This window comes from Gymnoscopelus microlampas (assembly GCF_963454915.1).
Source record: "Gymnoscopelus microlampas genome assembly, chromosome: 15".
Lineage (NCBI taxonomy): Eukaryota > Metazoa > Chordata > Actinopteri > Myctophiformes > Myctophidae > Gymnoscopelus > Gymnoscopelus microlampas.
In genome coordinates, this window is record NC_139952.1 from 5,383,400 (window position 1) to 5,406,765 (window position 23,366).

The 23,366-nt window shown below is 39.4% G+C and overlaps 1 protein-coding gene across 5 annotated transcripts; it reads right to left on the reverse strand.

The window, feature by feature from the left end:
* Positions 1-4,005: 4,005 nt before the first annotated feature.
* paqr7a (progestin and adipoQ receptor family member VII, a) lies at positions 4,006-18,895 on the reverse strand. Of its 5 annotated transcripts, none has more exons than XM_084080699.1 (7): positions 18,821-18,895; positions 16,612-16,708; positions 13,190-13,352; positions 11,439-11,849; positions 10,651-10,815; positions 8,319-8,529; positions 4,006-7,233 (listed from the first exon to the last, which is right to left on the reverse strand). In XM_084080699.1, exons 3-7 carry the CDS (start codon positions 13,241-13,243, stop codon positions 6,998-7,000), a joined length of 1,077 nt encoding a protein of 358 aa, XP_083936825.1. In that variant the 5' UTR covers positions 13,244-13,352; positions 16,612-16,708; positions 18,821-18,895; the 3' UTR covers positions 4,006-6,997. The 5 variants fall into 5 exon arrangements, with proteins under 5 accessions (XP_083936825.1, XP_083936822.1, XP_083936823.1 ...); XM_084080696.1 differs by having other exon boundaries at positions 13,190-13,355; XM_084080697.1 differs by lacking the exon at positions 18,821-18,895 and adding an exon at positions 18,119-18,176 and having other exon boundaries at positions 13,190-13,355.
* Between the last annotated feature and the right edge of the window lie 4,471 nt (positions 18,896-23,366).

A 23,366-nucleotide genomic window follows, 5' to 3' on the forward strand; every position in this document is an offset into this window, starting at 1 on the left:
CAATTGTTTGAAAACTTGAATTACTAGTTACTTTGTAGATTTGATTTTGATACATTTTGTCTACTTGAAAATAGCCGATCTACAAGCTCACAATGCGTTGCGATGCGACACATTGTGAGCAAGAAAATCTTGGTGTTTTGCCAAATATTTGGGGGCCCATTTGCAATATCCTCTGCCCACAGGTTGAGAACCAATGTCGAGAAAGGTAAAGGACCCCAAAAAGGCAAGCAAAAAAAAAACAGTCGGCCCTTATTGTTTCACCCCTTGGCCTTATAGACAGATAACCGTAGCTACTCCAGTATACAGTATATACAGTGTGATATATACCTGTAGCCTGGAGAAATCCATTCTGATCTCACAAATACTAAATACAGGAAGGGTGGGCACCAGGGAAATCTGGGCAGCATTTTTTGGGAAGACTGGGCGCTGGAGAAGAGTGGGCACCAGGGCTCGGAAGGCTGGGCACCTTAGTAAAATACACTAACCTCAGTAAAACCATGCCTAAACCAAACCTTAATCCTAGCCCTAACCTCAGTAAAACTAGAATTTCTGTTTGGTGACTGGATTTCCTCTAGTGGCCACTCTTCCGGGGCCTGGTGCCCACTCTGTTTTGGTGCCCAGATTTACCTGGTGCCCACACTTCCAAGGTGCCCATGCATGGTTTCCCCTATAGTGCCGAGAATGTTTTGGTGCCCACCCTACCTGTTACCTCTATGACTCTGTTACCTCTACTCTGCATGTATAGGCTATATGTCATTATAGTCGCTGACTCGCTGTTGGTCGGAAATCTCCAACACTGTTACTTTTTAGGAAATGTATACAAAAGAGAACCTATGTGTTCCAATGGATCCAATATAGTTATTATTTAGTCACAACAAGCTCATCAGAATTATTGGCTTAGGAATGAGACAAAAACAAAAAAAATATCCATGAATTCAAGTCTCCATGGGGTGACTAATCGAAAAAAGAAAAAGTCATTTTGGGGGTGAACTATCCCTTTAATACTTTTCATTGGGTTCAAGAGATTCATTGCGCGTGACCTTTATTGTGGAGGGGGAAACGGCCCCATTGTTTCTCTGCAGGAAGCAGAGAATGTGGGACGGCGTCCAATATTATTGTGCTGAATCAGCTTTTTTTTTTCACTGAGGAACTGAGCAGTGAGGCGCATGACCCACTGTGTGAATACTTTAGCACAGCGGCTCTCAACCTGTGGGTCTGGACCAGTGGTGGAAAAAGTACTCAAATGTTTTACTTAAGTAAAAGAATAAATACTGCAATGTAGAAGTACTTCCGTCCGGAATTCAAAATGTACTTGCGTAAAAGTACAAAAGTATTGGTATCAGAATGTACTTAAAGTACCAAAAGTAAAAGTACAAAAATGTTTGAAAATAGCCTAGGTATAAAATAGGGCTAAAGTAGCCTAGTTAATGAATGTTTTATAATGTAATGATTTATATCTGCAAAGTAACTACTAACTAAAGTTTTCAAATAATTGTAGTGGAGTAAAAGTACAATATTTACCTCTTGCGATGTAGTGGAGTAGAAGTAAAAGTATTGGAAATTAGAAATACTCAAGTAAAGTACAAATACCTCAAAATTGCACTTAAGTACAGTACTTGAGTAAATGTACTTAGTTACTTTCCACCACTGGTCAATCATGTCGGGACCCGGGACCCGACATGATTTGGGGGGGGGGGGGGTGGAGGTCCCCAGATGACAGTGAAGTGACACTTTAAGGACTTTTAAGACCTTTTTAATGCCTAAAAAAAATGTGATAAAATAAAAAAAAGTCCATTAGGCCTACTACATCAAAAGTATTCAACAAACTATACTATAAAAACTGGTCAAACATTGGCCAAATTGTCAAACAGGCTAATATATGAGGCAAAAATTGTGAAAATAGCAGATCTACAAGCTCGCAACTTGTAGATCGGCTATTTTCACAATGTTTAGCTGTGGAACCGAGTCAAACAACATGTAATGCCTCAACTCCTACAATACCCATAGACGGATTAAAGTGAAAATGGGCCCTGTGCACAAAATCGCAACCCCCCCCCCGTGCATGTGTCCCGGACGGTCTGGACCCGTGCGTGCGCACACACGCAAATCTTTGCAGTTATTGCGGTTATATTGGGCGTTTTTTGGTTACTTTAGTTCGGTTTTAGGGTTAGGGTTAGGGTATACATATATATATATATATATATTATATATATTATGTATATTTTTTAAAAAGCCTATTAAATCCAAGGCCCCCCGTTGGCTCAGGGCCCTGTGCACGTGCCCAATCCATAATCCGTCCCTGATCAATACCAAGTGCTTGTCAGGTTGTCTGGGGGCTCCCCAGTTCAGATATGATTATATTGGGGTCGCGACCTGAAAAGGTTGAGAACCAATGCTCTAGCAGTCTGAACACAATGCCTGCTCACTTCATGCAGTGGACAGTGATGTTAGGAATACATTTACTTGAGTACTGTACTTAAATATATATATCTCTGCTGTCCGGCAGAAACCAGCTAACTCCAAAATGTTCATTTTTCAGGAAATTAAAACAAAAAGTGGAGTTAGGAGGCTTTGTTCATCATTGATAAGAACAGCTGAATGGACCTCCAAGCTCACAATGAGGTTGGAGGTCAAAAGGGGGTGGAGCCTGGAGTCAGCAAAACCTTTAGCAGAACGTTTGAGGATCCAATGGAGTTAGCTGGTTTTGTCAGAAATGCTTTTTAATACTTTTCATTGGTTCAATTTTTTTTTTTATCAACGCACAGACGTAAAGGGTGTTCAATGCCCTGATTTATGGGACAATTTTCAAAAGTGTCAAAATGGAGTTTAGCTGGTTTCTGCCGGACAGCAACGATATATATTTTTAGTATCTGTACTTTACTTATTTATTTATTTATTCATTCATTTGTTTTAAGCTTGTGACTTTCACTCCACTACATTTCAAAGACAAATATAGCACTTTTGACCCCATTTCAAAATAGAAGATCTACAAGCTCAGCATTTGTGTATATCTGTCTGTCTCTTATATGTCATCATGATTTGTGTGCGTGGGGAACTCATTTGAAACAAGCTCGGTGCTTTTATGAGTCTTCCAGTTTAGTAGACCTCGTATTGTGAATTTGCACTTCCATGTACTGTTGTTCTCATGTCTTACTAAATAAAGTACATCAATCAATCAATCAATCAATCACATTGAGCTTGTAGATCTGCTATTCGCATTATTCTTTGGGGGAAAACACTGTTTTATTTGTATTATTATTTTATATTTATATATTTATCCCCCTATTAAGTGCAGAAATGCATTGATAATAATAAGGGTAAGTGTAATAATAATAATAATAATAATAACAATAATAATAATAATAACAATAAGCTTCCACTTGTTCTATCCAAGTATCTATACTTTGACTCAAGTACTGAGGTTAAGTACTTTGTCCACCATATATCTGCTTATAGAATCAGTTTCTAATGCACTTTGTCTATCTCTGCTTCCGAGTGTACACAATGAAGTTCACTTAATGTCCACTTGAGGGCAGTAGGCTACAGGACCAAACTTCACTTTGGATGCATTGTGGTTGCAATGGCCAAATGGAAAATGTGATCAGCTTATTCTAACATCCAGCCATTCCAGTGGTCATTTTACTTGAGTAAAAGTACAAAAGTATTGGCCTGGAAATATACTTAGAGTAGCCTACCAAAGTAAAAACTTTCCCCCCCCCTTTTTTTCAAAATGTCAGATCAATTTTCTAAATATCAGATCTACAATCTCACACTGAGATAGTGGGTTAGGGTTAGGGTTAGGGTTAGGGTTAGGGTAGTAGTGGAGTAGAAGTATAAAGTAGGCAATACAAAAACGTTAACACTCAAGTATAGCCTAGTAACATTACCTCAAAATTGCACTACAGTACTTGAGTAAATGTACTTAGTTACTTTCCACCAGTGCTGTGCCTTCAGACAGGATGCATATTTGCAGAGTGCTGTGATTAAAACAATAAAGAATAGTAATGTTGGTGTTGATTGCATAAACAACCTCCTTTATTGCTTACTGTAGTCTTTTTCAAATATAACCTATATGTATTACTTTTGACAATATGCCTCATAACATTTCAAATATAATACATATCAATACAAGCATTTCCAAATTGTCCACATTGCTCGGTACTACTACTTGTAAACATTAAAATACATATTTGGACGGAAGGCTTACATGTCAAACAACACTGTTTTGAATAACTGTATTTGTGGAAGGTAAAGAATAGCATTAATATATATATATATATATATAGTTGTACTTTTTAATACCAATACTTTTGGACTTTTACTCAAGTAAATTTAGAATTCCGGACTTTTACTTGTAACAGAGTACTTCTACATTGCAGTATTGATACTTGTACTTAAGTAAAACCTTTGAGTACTTTTTCCACCACTGGAGTGTCCATATATATGTATTTATGTAGTAGGCCTTGTAGTAGTCTCCTCACACGTGTTCAAACCTACTGGCAGAGCGGGTGTTTACTTAGGGATCACCATGGCGACCTGCGAGTGAGTGAGAGCCAATCAGAGTCAGTGTTGGGTGTCGCTTGCGTCAGAGTCCAACACACGCACGCACGCACGCACGCACGCACGCACACAAACACAAAAACACACACACACACACACACACACACACACACACACACACACACACACACACACACACACACACACACACACACACACACACACACACACACACACACACACACACACACACAGATTAGAGACACTCCATTATTATAGAAACTCCAAACAGCTGGACAAAGCATGAATTGTTGATGTTTTTTGTACCTTTTTGTATCATGTCTTGTAAATGTTCTTAAAATGTTTTTAGCTCTTGCACCCCATTTCCAATGTAGTTCACTACAAATGGCAAATAAAATGACTCTGACTCTGACTCTGACTCTGACTCAGGTGGAAGATGTACTCTTTTTTCTTTCTTTTTTTTAGTAAAAAAAGTAAAAGTAGCAATGCCAACTAAACATCCTGTATTCAAAACTATTGGTTGAGTAACAGTTCATAAGAATTGGCATCAAAATATACTTATTGGCCCCCCAAAAAATACTTCGATTAGTCACCCCATGGAGACTTGAATTCATGGATATTTTTTAGTTTTTGTCGCATGAATTCAAGTCTCCATGGGGTGACTAATCGATAGGAAAAAAAGTCATTTTGGGGATAAACTATCCCTTTAAAGTACCAAGATTAAAATTGCCCACAACGCATCGTGTTGTGAGCTTATATGCTATTTGGGGTGACTTTTTTGCCTCCAGAATCTAGGGTTCCGCTGGTTAACGCATTCATTTCATTCATGTATTTAATTAATTCATCCAGTTTAAAAAAAAAAAAAATGACTTCCTTGTGGAGTAGAAGTAAAAGTAATTGAAATTGGAAATACTCAAGTAAAGTACAAATACCTCAGAATTGTACTCAAGTAGAGTACTTAAGTAAATGTACTTTCCAGTTACCAGAAAACCAGTTACTTTCCATCACTGGTTTTCAATGAGTCTAACATTCATTAGAAGGAGGTAATTAGAAGCAGAAAGAGATGTTGTAGCAGATAGACATCTATTCTAATATGCCCTCCTTAAATTTGAGAGCACGTATTCAGTCGAGTTCACTATTTGTCATCGTCTTAAAGAATTGAAAACATAATATTTGATCTACAAGCTCGCAATGCATATTAGCTATAACAAAAAAAAACAATAATGTGAAGACACATTTTTCAAATAGGTCTTAACCACTTTTTCTATTGGTCAATGTACGAAACTCCCACATTAAAACCAGTTTTTAAAAAACATACAGACATTCTATATTATTTTAGATAAATACATGAGCCCTCTATTCAACTGGCATTTGCCATTATAGAAAAATATAATTTAGGTCAAAGGTGCAAATCTCAACAATGAGATTCTGAGTTCATAAACGTCTGTAGTGAGAAAAGCTAGTCCAACTTTGAAAGCTACAGACTTAATACAAAATAGAAATAAACAAAATTAACTTTAAGTTACAGGCATGGCAGTGTATATATCCATATCACATTAACATTAATAAGCTAGTTCAGTGACTCTCAAACTTTTTCGTTACAAGGACCCCCATTTTGATATGCATTTTGTCAACGGACCCCCACTTGACACCATTTAGTATCTCCCGGAACTCAACCTACACTGTAAAATCCTCCGTGTTTTTTTTAAGGTGCAGTAAGTGATTTACTTTTGTTCAAATAAATGTTAACTTTCTCTATATTTTGAGCATCATTGCTATAGAGTGTTTGTTCAGTAACAGGGGTCTACCAGTCTCTCCAGTTCTTCTAGTAAACAGAAAATGCATTTTCAGGTCGGGATACTAATAGGCTCTATGCACAGCAGCCATATTGGGAATGAATTGGGCCCCTTCCTTACTTCCTTCACAGGTGTTACCAATGATACTAATTAAGGCTCTGTTCCATTTAGTGTGGCATAGTGGTTGTCTTATTTTCAAGGACCCCCATAACTCTGAGAGTGTACAAATGGACCCTTACGGGTCCATTTGGTTCCATTTGTACACTCTCAGAGTTACACACCCACCATATTTGGGAACCAAAATGGAGTGTTTCTAGTGAGCCAACATGCACGATATCAGCACCCTGACCAGAATGGAACAGAGCCTTAATTAGTATCATTGGTAACACCTGTGAAGGAAGTAAGAAGAGGCCCAATTTCTTTCCAATATGGCTGCTGTGCATAGAGCCTATTGAGCTTTAACCTTTTTACAAAAAAATACTTTTTGTTTTAACCAATGAATCCCATACCCTATCTTTAACTCTGAGAGTGTACAAATGAAACCAAACGGACCCGTAAGGGTCGGCTTGGTTCTATTTGTACACTCTCAGAGACCTGTAGGGGTCCATTTGGACCCCTGGTGGTCCTCAGACCCCACATTGAGCAACAGTGAGCTCGTACCGTACAGTCTTCCAATCCTTTCACTTGGTTTTGACCTTGTCGGCCAGTACTCGTTTGACCTTGCCGATCATGAAGGTCGCGATGAGCGCGCATGCCACCACCGTGGCGGCGTACAAACCGACAAAGATGGCCGCCTGGCCGTGGGCGTGGAGACGGGTGTAGAGCGCCCGGCGTCCGGTGTAGTCCAGGTACGAGGCGTGGATCTGACACATGGTACACAGGACCAGCAGGACGTGGAACAACTGGTGACCCTGACCTATCGCCGTGGATAAAAAAAAGTGTATATTATACTCAAATAGTAAATAGCCTTCAAACGTTTTTTAAATAAAAAGTATTTTCAAGTACCGCACTTTTATTTTACCTCTTGGGCGGAATCTTCCAATGCTTTGTCAATGCAACTGCGTGGATTTTTGGAAAAAATCCACAAGACCATGAATCCACGCATTTGCATTCACAAAGTATTGGCAGATTCTGCCCCTGAGGTAAAATAAAAGTGCGGTGGGAGCGCGCCCTTAGGGTGTGGTCACACGGAACTTAAATTCTACCTACGAGGGCAGATTCTGCCAATGCTTTTCAATGGGAACAGAGTGTTCTTTTTCAGAAATCCACAAGTGGCAACAAACCACGGAACAAATCCGTTCCCATTGAAAAGCATTGGCAGAATTCACCCGCATATAGGTAAAATTCCAGTACGGTGTGACCACAACCAGAAGCACTCAAGTATTCAAATATTTTTTATAACATTTCAAGTAATTTTCCAAAATTGTAAAAAACAAAACATAAAAAAGAAAATAGCAGATCTTTTAACTTACAAAATAGGGCTTAAGGGCGCGGTCCCACCAAAATATGGCTGCCCGCTGTTAAACTGTTTTTTGCAGCCAGCGCATTCTAAAAAACGATGTAGCTTACAGAGTATTCTGTCCCAATGACCAGTGACGCACCTGTTTTAGAATCCGCTGGCTGCAAAAAACTGTGGCCGCGCACAACCTGCGTTTAACGCTAGCCGACCATGTTTTGGTGGGAGCGCGCCCAAAGGGTTCACACCGAGCTTTAATACTGTCTATGGTGGCGGATTCCGACAATGCTTTTCAAGGGTAACGGAGCGGTTTGTTGCCATTTGCGGATTTCTGCTTATGGCTTAGGCTGCGGTGTGACCGTGGCCTAAGTGGTTAATTAAAAATGTACTTTTTCCCTTCCTACACATGAAGTGGAGTCAAAAGTACAATATTTCTATTTCTATACATAGCAGAGTGAAAGCCAAGAAAACAAATACTCCAAAACATTTACTTAGGTACAGTACTCAAGTAAATGTACTTAGTTTACTGTCCACCGCTGACTGACCTATGAAATCGCAGCGACCTGGGAAGCAGCGCTCCGGCAGCGGGCTGGTGAAGAAAAACCCACACAGCAGGAAAAAACTAATTTGTCCGAAGTGGAAAAGGAGGGCGGGGTCTTGTTCGTGGTGGCCGTGGTTCCAGGAGTTTGCGAGTCGTTGGAACACGGGGCTGGTGTCCCATGCGTACGCCAATGCAGACGGAACCACCTGCCCCACCTAGTGGTGGAAGAGAGTAGGTAGATTTTATAACATTTTTTCACCCATTTTCAACATATCTTCATATAATTGGTCCTCACTCGTCACTAATGCTCATTATACAACAGGTACTTCCGACCAAGCAATCTGATTGGTTGAAATAGCTATCTAGCCGTGCTTCAAACCAGCATCATAGCACGGGCCTAATCACATTAATAAATCACTCCGCACAGCAGTCCGCACTGATTAGACCATATATGGCACAGCTGTGCTTGACGTCACGCTGTCCCACGGTAGGAAAACAAACAGCACGGCGAAAATAGCCGATCTACAAGTTCACAACGCGACGCCATCACGACGCGTTGTCAGCTTGTAGATCAGTTATTTTGGCCACGTGACACGGTCGTACGACGGAGCATATAGCCTACTGTAATTCATTACACTGCGCAAGCATTGGTAGTTCAGCTGTGTTGATGAGACGGTGCCTCAGGCTCATAGCGCTGCTACAGGGACTATTTAATGTCTCTCAGTCAAAAACTCTTCTCTTTACAGGGAAACGGATAATAGCGAAACATTTTTATTATTAATTGCTCCACAATATGAATACATTTGGATGTGTTTTGTTGGTAACTGTTGTATAATCACAATATTACACTCGAGGGTATGCTTTACCTTACATTATTGGCACTTCAGTGATGCTCGCGGAACTCGGCTTCGCCTCGTTCCTGAACACATCACTGGCGTGCCAATAATGACGGTAAAGCACACCCTCTCGTGTAATATTGCTTAAGTATAAGATGGCACCATTTCTGTCTACTCACTCTGTGTCTCATTGGTGGGCTATGGACAGAAACTTACCTACCAGTGACATCATCAATTGGGTTTCCAAGCTAATAGAAACTACAGCCTTTCTCTTCTCGGAAAGTTAGCATGCTGAAATAGAAGCCATCGTCCTTTAATGAAAAAATAAATAAAATAAAAAAGTTTGAAATCTTGTTTGAAATGACCAAACCTGCCTACCGATGATGTCACTGGTAGGCAGGTTTCTGAACTGTCCACAGCCCTCCTCTGAGACACAGACCTAATAGACAACAAACAACAATGGTACCATCTTTTAATAAGCATCAGTGATGACCAATCACTGACCAATTATACAGTATGAAGATGTGTGAAGTGGTCCTTTAAGTAAAAGTAGCAATAGCACAATGTATAACTACTCTGTTACAAGTTAAAGGCTTGTATTCAACATTTGACTTGAGAAAAACAACAAACGTATTTGCATGAAAATATACTTGCTGTAGGCAAAAACAATTCAAACTTTCGCATGTTTGAATAGCCTAAGTGTAAATAGGACCTAAAGGAGCACTTCACCCATTTTCAACCTATCTTCATATAATTGGTCCTCACTAATGCTCATTATAATATGGTTACATTTTATTCCTACTCTGTCTGTGTCTCAGAGGAGGGCTGTGGACAGTTCAGAAACCCGGCTACCAGTGACATCATCGGTAGGTTTGGTCATTTCAAAAAAGATATATTGATTGATTTACACAATAGCTCGTATTCTACTTCAGCATTCTACTTCAAACTGATGGTTCTCTCTTATTATCATTTTTTTTTTTTTTATCCCACGATTTTGTAACCCTTTTTTTCACCCGGTGCCAATTTTCTAAGTGATCCTGGGCGCTACACTCCCCCCACCAGCCTAGGGAATCCAGGGCCGAGCTCATGCCTCCTTCAATGCATGAGAGCCAACTGACCTTCTTATCACCTGACGTGTTCCTTCCACACGTAGCGTGTGGAAGGAACACGTTATTCCAACCAGTTCCCTTCCCCTCCATCAGCCGCCCCGGCTGTCATGGGGGAGGCGGTATAGCGACCAGGATTACTACATGTTTTTGTGAGGGTATTAACTACCCTAGGAGACACAGGGAGAACATGCAAACTCCACACAGCGGAGGCCCTTTCACCAACCCCACCTAGGGTATGGGTGCTCATGACGCGGAGGAGAAGTGTGCTTCTCGATCTGCTATTTTTCTGCTAAAGCTTTCCCCACAATAATGATGCGGGGGTTAAGTGGTTAATGTCGAACGTGAGAGTATGAGTAACAGTACTTGGGTAAAAGTACTTGGAGACACCCACCTTGCGCACCCACGGCGGCAGGCTGTGGTTGCGGTATTTTCCGTAGCAGCAGCCCAGACAGCTCAGACAGCAGAGGGCGCTAGCGGCGGGCATGAAGAAGCCTGCTACGCGCCGGTGCCAACTCTCCTCCACGGCGTAGTAGAAATGCACCACCGCACTGCCGTACTGCGAACCACAACCAGAATGTATTTATCTGATTAAAAGAGATTCATATCAAATATCTGAATATTGAATCGAGCAACTTAAAAACTGTCTGGGGTTGCACACAAAAGCCCTTGTGGACCTTTAAAACAAACAACAGTGGGTCAGGACCCATTTGTGGGTCGCGGACCCTTTTTCATGGGTTGCGAGTAAATATCCCTCCTTTTTCTTATCTTTTTGTTTACTACATTTAAAAACATATATGCGATATATTATTATTTCAAAAGAGTTTCAATTCAAGGTAGGGTAAGTGCTTTACTTTGGTTAAAATCAGTGTTAAATAGCTCTATATTCTGATAGTACTCATTGCTATAGACTAGAGTGTTTGTTCAGTAAAAGGAGTCTCCCATGTCTCTCCAGCTCTTTATTAAACAGAAAATGCATTTTCAGTGCTCTCTCCTGACTGGCTTAAATTACCTTACAACCTGAAAATGTACTACGGTATATTCTGTTTACTAAAGAGTTGGAGAGACCCCTGTGACCAAACAAACGCTCTGTAGCAATGATTACTATCAGAATATAGTACTTTAACCTTTTTAACAAAAAAAATATATATATACCACCGGACTGAGCAGCTCCTGTTATACCTGGTACTGCGCCACGCCCACGTAGTCCAGGAAGAAGAACATGTAGTGGCACAGCTCCGACTTGCCCGCCAGGAGGTGGGCGATGACGCTGCACGCCATGTAGCCCCCCGAGGACACCAAGAGGATCGCCAGGGGCCACGAGTGGACGTCCGAGGAGAAGTCCACCGTCTCCGCCAGGTGGCAGAACTTGACGGCCACGGCCATCAGTCCGAGCAGGTGGCTCCAGATGTTGACGGTCTCGTTGTGGCGCCGGAAGAGCGACAGGAAGTAGTAGCGCCACCCCTGGTGGAGCGGGCGGTAGCCGCCGCGGACGTAGCGCTCTCGGAAGAACGGCGGCACCTCGGTGTCGGGGACAGTGCCGGGCATGGAGGAAGGCACCGCCTCGGTCAGCATGCGGGGCACCTGCCTCACCTGGCAGTGCAGTGGAAAAAGTACTCAAATGTTTTACTTTAGTAAAGGTATCAATAATGCAATGTAGAAGCACTGTGTTTTCAAGTGAAAGTCCGGAATTCTAAATTTACTTGAGTAAAAGTATAAAAGTATTGGTATCAAAATGTACTTAAAGGTAGGGTAAGTGATATCTTTTGGTTAAAACAAAACGTTTTTTATTTAAAAAAAATACAGCAGATACACAAGCTCATAGCGCGGCACCGAGTGAGCTTGTAGATCTGCTATTTTTAGAAAAATCTTGAAAATTTGTGCAAATCATTTTTAACTCAAATCTTTGCTTCTGGGGGTCCCTGGAACAAAATATTTTTAGATGGGAGGGGGTCCGCGGACATGAAAAAAAAAAGTTTGAAAACCATTGAAAATATAGCAACATAAGTTTTAAAAAAAATTAAAGAAAAAAAAAACTGTTAGGATTTAGAAGACATTTGTAAAATCCCCAGAAGCAAAGATTTGAGTTAAAAACTTTCGCTTTAAAAAAGTATATATATATTCAAACTAAAGATTTGCACACATTTTCACGATAAAAAAAAATAGCAGCTCTACAAGCTTGTAGCGCGGCACTCGGCCGCGCTATGAGCTTGTATATCTGCTATTTTTATAGAGCCAAAGAAATCTTAAAATGACACAGATGCGTTCCCGGTCTTAAAGGGTTAACAAACAGAAAACACATTTTCAGGTAGGTGACACAATGTCAGCCAATCAGAGAGTACCCATTTAACAGCGTATTTTTGTATAGTGATCCAGTTACAATTGTGTCTGCTCATTTATTTGTGTCATTACTTCCAATTTCACTTGTTTAATCTGTATCCTGACTGAGTTCTCTATCCTGATTGGATAAAATTGGTATCCTGACTTGAAAATGCATGTTCAGTTTAATAAAGAGCTGGAGAGACATGGAGACTCCTGTTACGGAACAAACACTCTATAGCCAAAGTTAAAGTTCCAAAAGTAAAAATAGCAGATCTACAAGCTCACAACGCGTCGCGATGCAAGCTCTACAAGCTCAGATCTACAGAGCTTGTAGATCTGCTATTTTCAAATAGCCTAGGTATAAAGTTGGGCTGGAGTGGTTAATGTATGTTTTATAATATAATAATTTATATCTGCAAAGTAACTAACTAAAGTTTTCAAATAATTGCAGTGGAGTAAAAGTACAATATTTGCCTCTGAGATATGTAGTGGAGTACAAGTAAAAGGACTGACAATTGGAAATACTCCAGTAAAGTAAAAAATACCTCAAAATTGTACTTAAGGAACAGTACTTGAGTAAATATACTTAGTTACTTGACACCACTGCTCACCTGCTGGACGTTGATGAAGAGCCGGCTGATTCTCTCCATGAAGATGGTGGCCATGATGGGAGAGAGCAGGAGGGGCCCCTAGCTGAGGCCAGGGGCCAATTGGCTGGCGGAGGGGGGCCTGGCGGGGGCCAGTAGAAGAAAGGGGCCCCTGGGGACCAGTAGACTGCTTTTCACATCAAAGAAAACAAAAGAATGTCACTCATTGTTGGAACTGGAAAAACCACAAATGCAGGTTACGACACCCGGTCTCTATTTTTGGGCCATGTGTCATTCATGACTTATGTAAAAAGAAACTTTGGCACACCTTTATTTAGACCTGAGAACCACCTTCTAAATCCTGGCTAAAGGTTTTCTGAAAAACTTCAGATTTGAATTCAAAAACATTCAAAAATAAATATGTTGCTATGTATATAGAGTATGCAACAGCTAATGTTACAGAAAGGAGTTCCCGCATTGAAAGGTATACCAATGAATAGGGGTTCTAATCTAGGTCTAAATGGGTTATAGGCAGGGGTGCAATGCTCACTGGACGGCCCTGCACGCCGTGCCGGAACCTATTTGACCAGGAGCACACGCAGGCACACGCATAGATTTAAAACTACTTTAAATTCGCACCTCAACAAAGTTTTCAAAGGCTCCCGACTCACACCTAGCGAATTAACATAGGAATAAGCCTAGATGCATGTCAATTGTCCATTGTGTGACTTGCAGTGTAGGTGTTAAGCGACGTGCGCGTCACGTAAAAGCAAAGCAAAGTTTGTTGTTTACCCAGGGTGTCGGACTAACTAACTTGTTTCCAGCCGGACCCTGCATGGAAGCCTTGCTCAAGGGCTATTCAGCGGTGATTCATGATCGATGTGATGAATTGGGGAATCGAACTGGGGACCTTCCGGTATCAAGGCCGCCCCTCTAACCACTAGGCCACCGCTGCCACAACATCATTGAAATAGAGTGCAAGAACATACCAAATGAGCATTGCATGCCTCGTTATAGGCAGGTGTGTAGGCAAAAGAAAAACATTGCTGCTTTGCGGGCAGACACCTCTTATCTCCATATTCCAACTTTTTTTCCGTAAATTAACAGTGACCCTACTTGATCCTACCACAGTGTCACACAAAACCATCAAAAGTAGCAGATCTGCAAGCTCGAAACGCGGCGCGTTTCGAGCTTGTAGATCTGCTACTTTTGCTATTTTTGAATTTTAATCCTGAAGAGTAAGACATATGAGATTTCCACCTGACAGAGACGATATATAACAGACAATAAAAGATTACCCGCACACTGGCAACTTGTACGGTACGTGTCGTGGAAGCAACCTTCCCTGTATAGGGTCCGTCCTCAGGAAACATAGCACATCCACAGGTAATCTTTTATTGTTGATGGGCATGGGGATCTGCAAGAGCCACAAATAATGCCTCGATGCTTTGCAAGCTTGTATATCTGCTAGTTCTGGAATTTGTCGTATACAACGAATGATACGGGCATGGGTCTTCAATGTTTGTCAGACCAAGGACCCCTTAGCGGAGAGAGAGAGAGATGAAGCAGATGACAGATTACGGGTCCATTTGGTTCCATTTGTACACTCTCAGAGTTATAGGGGTCCTTGAAAATAAGACAACCACTATGCCACACTAAATGGAACAGAGCCTTAATTAGTATCATTGGTATCACCTGTGAAGGAAGTAAGGAAGGGGCCCAATTCATTCCCAATATGGCTGCTGTGCATAGAGCCTATTGGATTAATAACTGTAGCTACCTTATAACATTACTGGAGAAAGTAATAATAATATATTATTATTATTATAAATAATAATAATAATAATTATTATTATTATTATATGATAAATATCACAAAGGGTATCATGTGTTTAGTTCCTGTGAATAGAACCAGCCAGGCCAGTTCACTGCTGATTTGACTATATGAATGAAAAGAATGAAAGATTGACCATTATTCCTTTTTTTTCTTTTTCTTACAGTGGTGGAAGAAATACTCAGATTTTTGTTTTACTTAAGTATAAGTAAGGTACACTTTAAGTACCAAAGTAAAAGTACTAAAACAATTCAAAATGTGTGAAACTTTTTCGAAAATAGCTGACATATGAAATAAGGCTTATAAGACTTCTTCAATGTTTTCCAGGCCAAGGACCCCTTAGCTGAGAGAGAGATGAAGGAGGGACCCAGTGGTTCTCAAACTGTTTCATGTCAAGGACCCCCAAAATGATATGTATTTGGCCGCGGACCCCCATCTCAGAATATTTTGTTCCAGGGACCCCCAGAAGCAAAGATTTGAGTTACAAATGTTCACTTAAAAATATATATATTAAAAGATTTGCAAAAATAATCACAATTTCTCAACAAATAGCAGATCTACAAGCTCATAGCACGGCACTTGTGCGCTATGAGGTTGTAGATCTGCTATTTTTGTATTTATCTGCTATTTTTTGTATTTTTGTCAAAGTCAAAGTATAAACGTTTAAAGTGGTTTAAATTATTGTGATGCTATATTAACACATTTTGCTGGGGACCCCCTGGAACCCCATCAAGGACCCCTGGGGTCCCCGGACCCCACTTTGAGAACCAATGCCCTACACTACATATACTGTATACATTTGTGTTGCAAATTGAACTTTTTCATAGACCTCATAGATAAATCCTATCACACAAAGATTTGGCAGACCCCCCTGTAGTAACTCTGAGAACCACTAGGAGTTCCGGACCCCCTGTTGAAGACCCATTAAGTAGATAATGTAATACTAATCTAAATTTGCAAAGTTACTAGTAGTAGTAACTAAAGTTGTCAAATCATCATCAGTTGTGGAAAGTAACTAAGTACATTTACTTAAGTACTGTACTTAAGTACAATTTTGAGGTATTTATTTGAGTATTTCCCATTTCCAATACTTTTACTTCTACTCCACTACACCTTGGATTCAAATAGTGTACTTTTACTCCACTACATTTATTTGAAAACTTTAGTTACTAGTTACTTTGTAGATTTTGATTATTATTAAAACACATACATTAAACCACAGCCATTTGAAAATAGACAATCTACAAGCTCACATTGAGCTTGTAGATCTGATATTTTCAAACAATTTTATACATTTGAAAAACATTAAATGGGACATTCCTCATAATGAGTACTTTTACTTTTGGTAGCCTACTAAGTATATTTAGATGCCAACACTTTTGTACTTTTCAATAGCCTACAGTTTGAATTCCGAACTTTTACTTGTAACAGAGTATTTCTGTATTGCAGTATTGATACTTTTACTTAAAGTAAAAAAAAATGTGAGCACTTTTTCCACCACTGATCATCATTATTACATTTTTAAAATGCATGCCTGAATCACACTTTGTGTCATTACAAATAAGACAAACTTTACAAATCACACAAAATTACAACAACAAAATCAGCTTACCTTTAAAATGAAGTAATCCTCTTCAGCTGTGTTTTCTTGTGTCTTAATATCTCTCACAGATGGAGTGGGATAAACTCCCCCAGGAATCGCCTTATGTCTAGTTAAAAAGAAGAACACTCTTGTCAAATGCTTGGTTTTATGAATAAAATATTTTAAAAATATTTATAAAATATTTATAAAATATGACACGGTCATTATATAACTTATAAAAATCAGTTTCGCCTGTTTTTCAGCTTAAAAAAAAAAAACGAAAACACTTTTTTTTTTCAGATAGTACAGCAGGCTCTGGTTTCTTTCAACGCTGCAAGGTGTCCAGTGTCAGAGAGCTGCCTGCGACGCTTCGCACGTACATCGGTGCGCCGAAAACAGCCGATCTGCAAGCTCACAGCGGATCGCGTCCGCCACGCGCTGTGAGCTTGCAGATCGGCTGTTTTCGGCGCGCGCCGCCGTCGTACGGCGGAGGGAGCGTACAGATTTTTTTTTACGCAGATTACGCACAAAGAAAAGGAGGCGGGGACGCCTTTTTTTCCTCCAGCCAAAAGGTGAAGAAATTATGTGTTATTATATTTTATTATTATTATTATTATTATTATTATTATTATTATTATTATTATTATTATTATTATTATTATTATTATTATTATTATTATTATTACCCTTATTATTATTATTATTATTATTATTATTATAGCTGTAGAATACAACTCTCGTAGACGTATTTATGATTCTGACGTTTTCAATCTACAAGGGACTTTCTCCACTATGCCCCGTAGACCCTCCAAACATGTACAAATTGAAAATAAAGGTGCTTACCCCCACGCCCCACATGTTAACTCACGCTACGGGGTATTAATTTAATGTGATAATCCATATCTTTCAATAAAGAAGTGTTTTAATGCCGTCTGCAGCCGAACGCCATTTTTTCACCCTCGGTTACTTCCTGTTTACATTGAGTGTAATTCCGGGTTTGACCAGATGGCCGCGTCACTACCGCCCATTGGGAACTTCCGACAGAACCGGCCACAGACGGCATTAAAACGCTTCTTTATTGAAAGATATGGATTATTACATTAAAATACTACCGCGTAGAGACAGTTAACATTTGGGTCTTGTGAATAAGCACCTTTATTTTCAATTTGTACACGTTTGGAGTGTCTACGGGGTATAGTGCTGAAAGTCCCTGTGTCCATGGGGGGTGAACCCTACAACTCTCGTAGATTGAAAACGTCAGAATCATAAATACGTCGACGACGAGAGTTGTATTCTACAGCAAATGATTCTGATAAGTTTAACATGCTAAATGTTGCCTGCTTTTGCTCGAGCTTTTTTTTTAAATTAATTCATGAATATATTTTTGTGTTCATAAATCGCTTGTAGAAGATAGAAAACAGAAGAGAAGTTTGTTTAAATGTTAACAGAAAAGGCAACTTTTTGTCGTTTTAGTGCAAACGAGGCATTTTCAACCCGGAAAATGAGAGCTATCCAGTGGTGGAAAAAAAGTACTCACTTTGTTTACTTAAGTAAAAGTATCAATACTGCAGTGTAGAAATACTCTGTTACAAGTGAAAGTCTGGCAATCAAAATTTACTCGAGTAAAAGTACAAAAGTATGCTTAAAGTACAAAAAGTAAAAGTACTCATTGAAATTGATAACAAATATTTTGAAAATAGCAGATCTACAAGCTCACAATGGGCTGAAGTGGTTAATGTATGTTTTGTAATAATAATCAAAATTTACAAAGTAACTAAACTAAAGTTTTTAAATAGCCTAATGGTAGTGGAGTAAATAAAGTAGGCCTACAATAAAAGTATATTTGCCTCTGAGATGTGGTGGAGTAGAAGTAAAAGTATAGAAAATTGGTACAGTACTTGAGTAAATGTACTAAGTTACTTTCCACCACTGGAAACACAAGACCAAACTATACAAAAAATATATAATAATAATAATAATAATTAAATGGAAAAATAAGAATAGGCTTGAAGAAAAACAAGACAGAAACTATGAAAATGAATAAATAAAATAAAATGAAAAATAAGAATGTATGCTGTAAGTAGGCACGAAAAAGACAACAACTAGAAGAAATATAAAAAATATATATATAATAAATAAATGAAAAATAAGAATCCAGTAGTTTGAAGTTTGGCCATGGGTTCAAAAACAAAATCAAATGGTCTTCTTAAGAAATGGAAAAGTAAGTGAGGTTTTTTGCCTGCGTTTGGGTGTGAGGTCTTCCAGGGAGTTCTCAGCATGCAGCTAGAATGTGAAGTGTGTGTGTGTGTGTGTGTGTGTGTGTGTGTGTGTGTGTGTGTGTGTGTGTGTGTGTGTGTGTGTGCGCGTGTGTGGTGTGTGTGAGTGGGTGGGTGTGTATAAGTTCTGTGGAACATTCCTTTTGTAAAGATGTTTGGACAGGAATGTAGCATGTCAGGCAATATTGCACAATATCCTGACTACAAGTACCAGTTCCATGTATTCCATTCAAATAATACTCGAGTAAAAGTAGCAATGCCACAATGTAAAAATGATTATAGTCCTGTACTCTTTTACAAGTCAAAGTTCTGTATTCAAATATTGACTTGAGTGAAACTACAAAAGTATCGGCATCACTATATACTTGCAGCGCCAAAGTAAAAGTACTCAACTCACACTTAATGTGCCTAAAAGTTGACCTGATTGTGTACTTGAGTAAAAGTAGACTAGTCAGTTACTTTCCATCTCTGCTGCATGTCAGAACTATTGTGTAATATCCTCTACACAAGGCAGGCTCTAGGGCTGGCTGACTCATAGACCTTTCAAATGTAACAACACTAATGACAGCACCCCTGGGGGACCCCCAGGGGTCCTTGAGGGGGTTTCAGCAAAGTCAGTTAATAAAGCATCAAAATCAGTTTAACCACTTTAACGCGTATAATTACATTGGCTAAGTTTGCAACGTGTCGCGATGCAACACGCTGGGAACTTGTAGATCTGCTATTTGCAAAACATATTCATCATTATTTTATTTTTTTTCATTTACATTTTAACAACACAAATCTTGTATGGGGGTCCCAAATGTACTTAAAGTACCAAAAGTAGAAAGTACTCGATACGCAGAATGTCCCATTTCAAATTTTGAAATGTATAAAAATCTTTTGAAAATAGCAGACCTACAAGCTCACAATAGGTCACATCGCGACGCATTGTGAGCTTGTAGATCGGCTATTTTCAAATGGCCAAAATGTATACAGGGCTGAAGTGGTTTTGTAATAATAATCAAAATCTACAAAGTAACAAGTAACTAAAGCTTTCAAATAATTGTAGTGGAGTAAAAGTACAATATTTGGATCCGAGATGTAGTGGAGTAGAAGTAAAAGTATTGGAAACTGGAAATACTCAAGTAAAGTACAAATATCTCAAAATTGTACTTAAGTACAGCACTTAAGTAAAAGTACTTAGTTACTTCCCACCACTGCGTTAATGTGGGGGACCTTGACATGAAAATGTTCGAGGAAACGCTCACAATTGAACACTTAGAATAAAACTAAGCAATAAATCCTACAAATGTAGGCTGTCTATTAAACTAAATTAGACAGGCCAAAACTAGTTGCAGAAGAATGTGTGTATTGTAGCCCCAGTTGTTTATTGTTTATTACATCGAAGTTGAATAAAACCCAGCTAGTTTGACAAAGGCATCCTTTGTGGTTTGTTTCCGTGGTAACAGTGAGGTGTTACATAATCGTTTGGCCAGAACTGGCCTACATGGCAGGGTTTTGGTTTGGTCTCCTCTGAGCAGGGCTGGAAGAAGTACTCAGAGTTTGTATTCAGGTAAAAGTATCGATGTAGAAATGCTCCGTTACAAGTGAAAGGCCTGCATTCAACCTTTGACTTGAGTAGAAGCAGTGGTGGAAAAAGTAATCAGACTTTTTTTTTTTTTTTATGTTTAGGGACATGTCATGTGGTCTACATGCACAGATAACCTGGACAGATTTCACAGTATTTTTTCTAATTTATTTTATTTTATTTTATTTTATTTTATTTTATTTTATTTTATTTTATTTTATTTTATTTTATTTTATTTTATTTTATTTTACACCTGGTTAAATTTAGCTACACTGCCATTTGGACAAAAGACTATTTATTGGAGTGTAAATGTAATAGCAGTGCAGTGCATGCATTTGAAAAGGCTTAATTGTCTCCGCCAGGCCGAAAGGCATGGCGAGAGAGTATGTTTTGCACCCTGTCCGTGTGTCCGTCCGTGTGTCCTGTCCGTGTGCAAGCAGCTAATCTCCGGCACCGTTGGCCTGGTCACTGCGAAACTGTGCACACAAACTCCCTGGATGCCAATTCAGAACCTCTTCCCCAAATGTTTCACATGGGCCTGTTATAGCGCCACCAGGAGGCCGATTTGTGCAAAACCCATTTTTTAATATTTCTCCTACAGATTTTATCCAAACGTCATGCAAATCAGTACACTGTATCTCTATACACGGATCTGTCCGATTCCCCATATTCCATCCTCATTGGCTAAGGTTGGCTTCCAAAGTTTGCAGAATTGGTCCGTTTTGACAAAATGCCTCAAATCATGAACGCAGCTTGCGATTTCCATGAAATTTCACACGCACATTCCCACTAGGCTGAGGGAAAAAATGCCACCCTTTTCACATTGGCCTGTTATAGCGCCACCAGCAGATCTAATTTAGCAGAACACATTTTTGGAACAAAATGCCTCAAATCATGAATGCAATGTCCGATTGCCGTGAAAGGCCTAAGAATAAATGGCACCCTTTTCATATTGGCCTATTATAGCGCCACCAGGAGGCCACAATAACGTACCTAACCTGGCAAAGACCTGTGCTCCGAGGAGCTCTTTTTCAAGTTCATTTTTGTTTTGTTCACAGCACGGATGAGTGGCTTAAATTTGGCTACACTGCCAACAAAAGGCTATTGATATTGTTAAGGTTTTCTGAAGTTATTATTGCACTGTAGTGCAATATTACATTTTTGTAATGTGATGCATTTGTACAGGTATGTGACTTTGTTATGGTTTAAAGGTATTCAGTATGATGACCGGAGATGAAGTGGGCCCCAAGGCATTTTAATATTTTCAAATGTCTCCCTTTGAAAAAAGGTTTGGACATACCTGGTATAGAGGTTGCCTTGTCTCTTATCCAGTGGTGTAAAGTTACTAAGTACATTAACTCAAGTAGTGTACTTAAGTTTTTTGTTTTTTTTACTTTACTGGAGTATTTCCAGTTTTCAGTACTTTTACTTCTACTCCACTAAATCTCAAAAGGAAATATAAATACTTTTTCTCCACTACAATTATTTGAAAACTTTAGTTACTAGTTACTTTGCAGATTTCACTTCCCATCACTTTAGTCCTATCTTATACCTAGGCTATTTGAAAATAGCCAATCTACAAGCTGACAACTCGTTGCATCACGACGCGTTGTGAGCTTGTAGATCTGCTATTTTCAAACATTTTAGTACTTTTACTTTTGGTACTTTAAGTACATTGTGATACCAATACTTTTGTACTTTTACTCAAGTACATTTTGAATTCCGGAGTTTTACTCATAATAGAGTACATCTACATTGCAGTATTGATACTTGTGCTTAAGTAAAACATTTGAGTACTCTTTCCACCACTGTTCTTATCCAAGCATTGGCAGGACTTTTAACCACTTGAATTCCAGCATCGATATTCTGGGGGGGAACAATAGCCCAAAGCTCCCAACGTGTCACAACGAGACACGTCGTCATAAACTCTTTTCAATAAATTTGTCAGATAGGATTCTGACCCAGTTTAGTGCTATAGAAACTATGATATTTCCTCTGGAATATTATAGAGTAAAATTGAATAGGTCCTTGAATCACAAAGTCCAAAACCAATGTATTGTAGATTCATCTGTGTATTTACTATGGAGCGCTGTTGAAACATGGAAATATATATATTTTTTATCAGTGTTCCCGCAATGTGTGCACATACTTTAGCTGACAATGACAATGAGGTTAAAATATTAGCTTTACCTTTGTACAATGGGCGGGTCAAAAAAAAAGAAAAGAACTTGTGTTATAGTCCAATGCACTAGGGGTAATCTGACGTTGAATAGAACTGAATGAGATGTCAAATAAGGCAGTGGTTCCCAAAGTGAGGTCCAGAATATAGAATATACAATTGATAGACAGACATATATGCGATCAGAATCATAGACAACTGTCACAGTCTGTGTCTTTGTGTGGGCGTAGGCTTGCCTTGCAGCTTCCAGCTTTGGCACACCTGTTTGTGGGTCACCTCATCTCCCTCAGTTGACGCACCTGCCGGCCATCAACTCATCAACCCTCACAGTATTTAATCCCTGGACTTCACTCCTGTCATAGCTAGATTGTTGCTCAACCTCCCATGTTTTTAGTGAACTCTTGACAGGTGTTTTACCAGTGAACGTACTCTCAGTGAATTCAAGTTATACCAAGAATGTCTCCTCGTGTTCCTAGTGTTTCTAGTTTTTGCTCTTGTGTTCACCTTCTACTCAAACTCTTCTCCTACTGCTAGCCTGCCTGCTCACTACATCCCTACAAGACGGCCTCACTTCCACGCCACCAACCCCTACTTCCTCCCTTGGTTGTGAATAAAGACCATTCAACTTGCTCCCTGTGTTTGGCTCTGCTTTTGGGTTCACCAGTTTGCGAATCGTGACAACACGAAGTGATAGAAGGAGAGAAGAGTGCTATGGGATGAAGTACAAGAAGTGGTACATGGAGAGAGGAGTGCCAAGGCA

Excerpts from the sequence above, each read along its gene's own strand:
- paqr7a (XM_084080699.1), bottom strand. The coding sequence starts at position 13,243 with ATGGCCACCATCTTCATGGAGAGAATCAGCCGGCTCTTCATCAACGTC. Across the intron at positions 10,816-11,438 it reads TGGGCGTGGCGCAGTACCAG|TACGGCAGTGCGGTGGTGCA; the intron begins GTATAACAGGAG and ends TGTGGTTCGCAG. Across the intron at positions 8,530-10,650 it reads TGCCGCCGTGGGTGCGCAAG|GTGGGGCAGGTGGTTCCGTC; the intron begins GTGGGTGTCTCC and ends TTCCACCACTAG.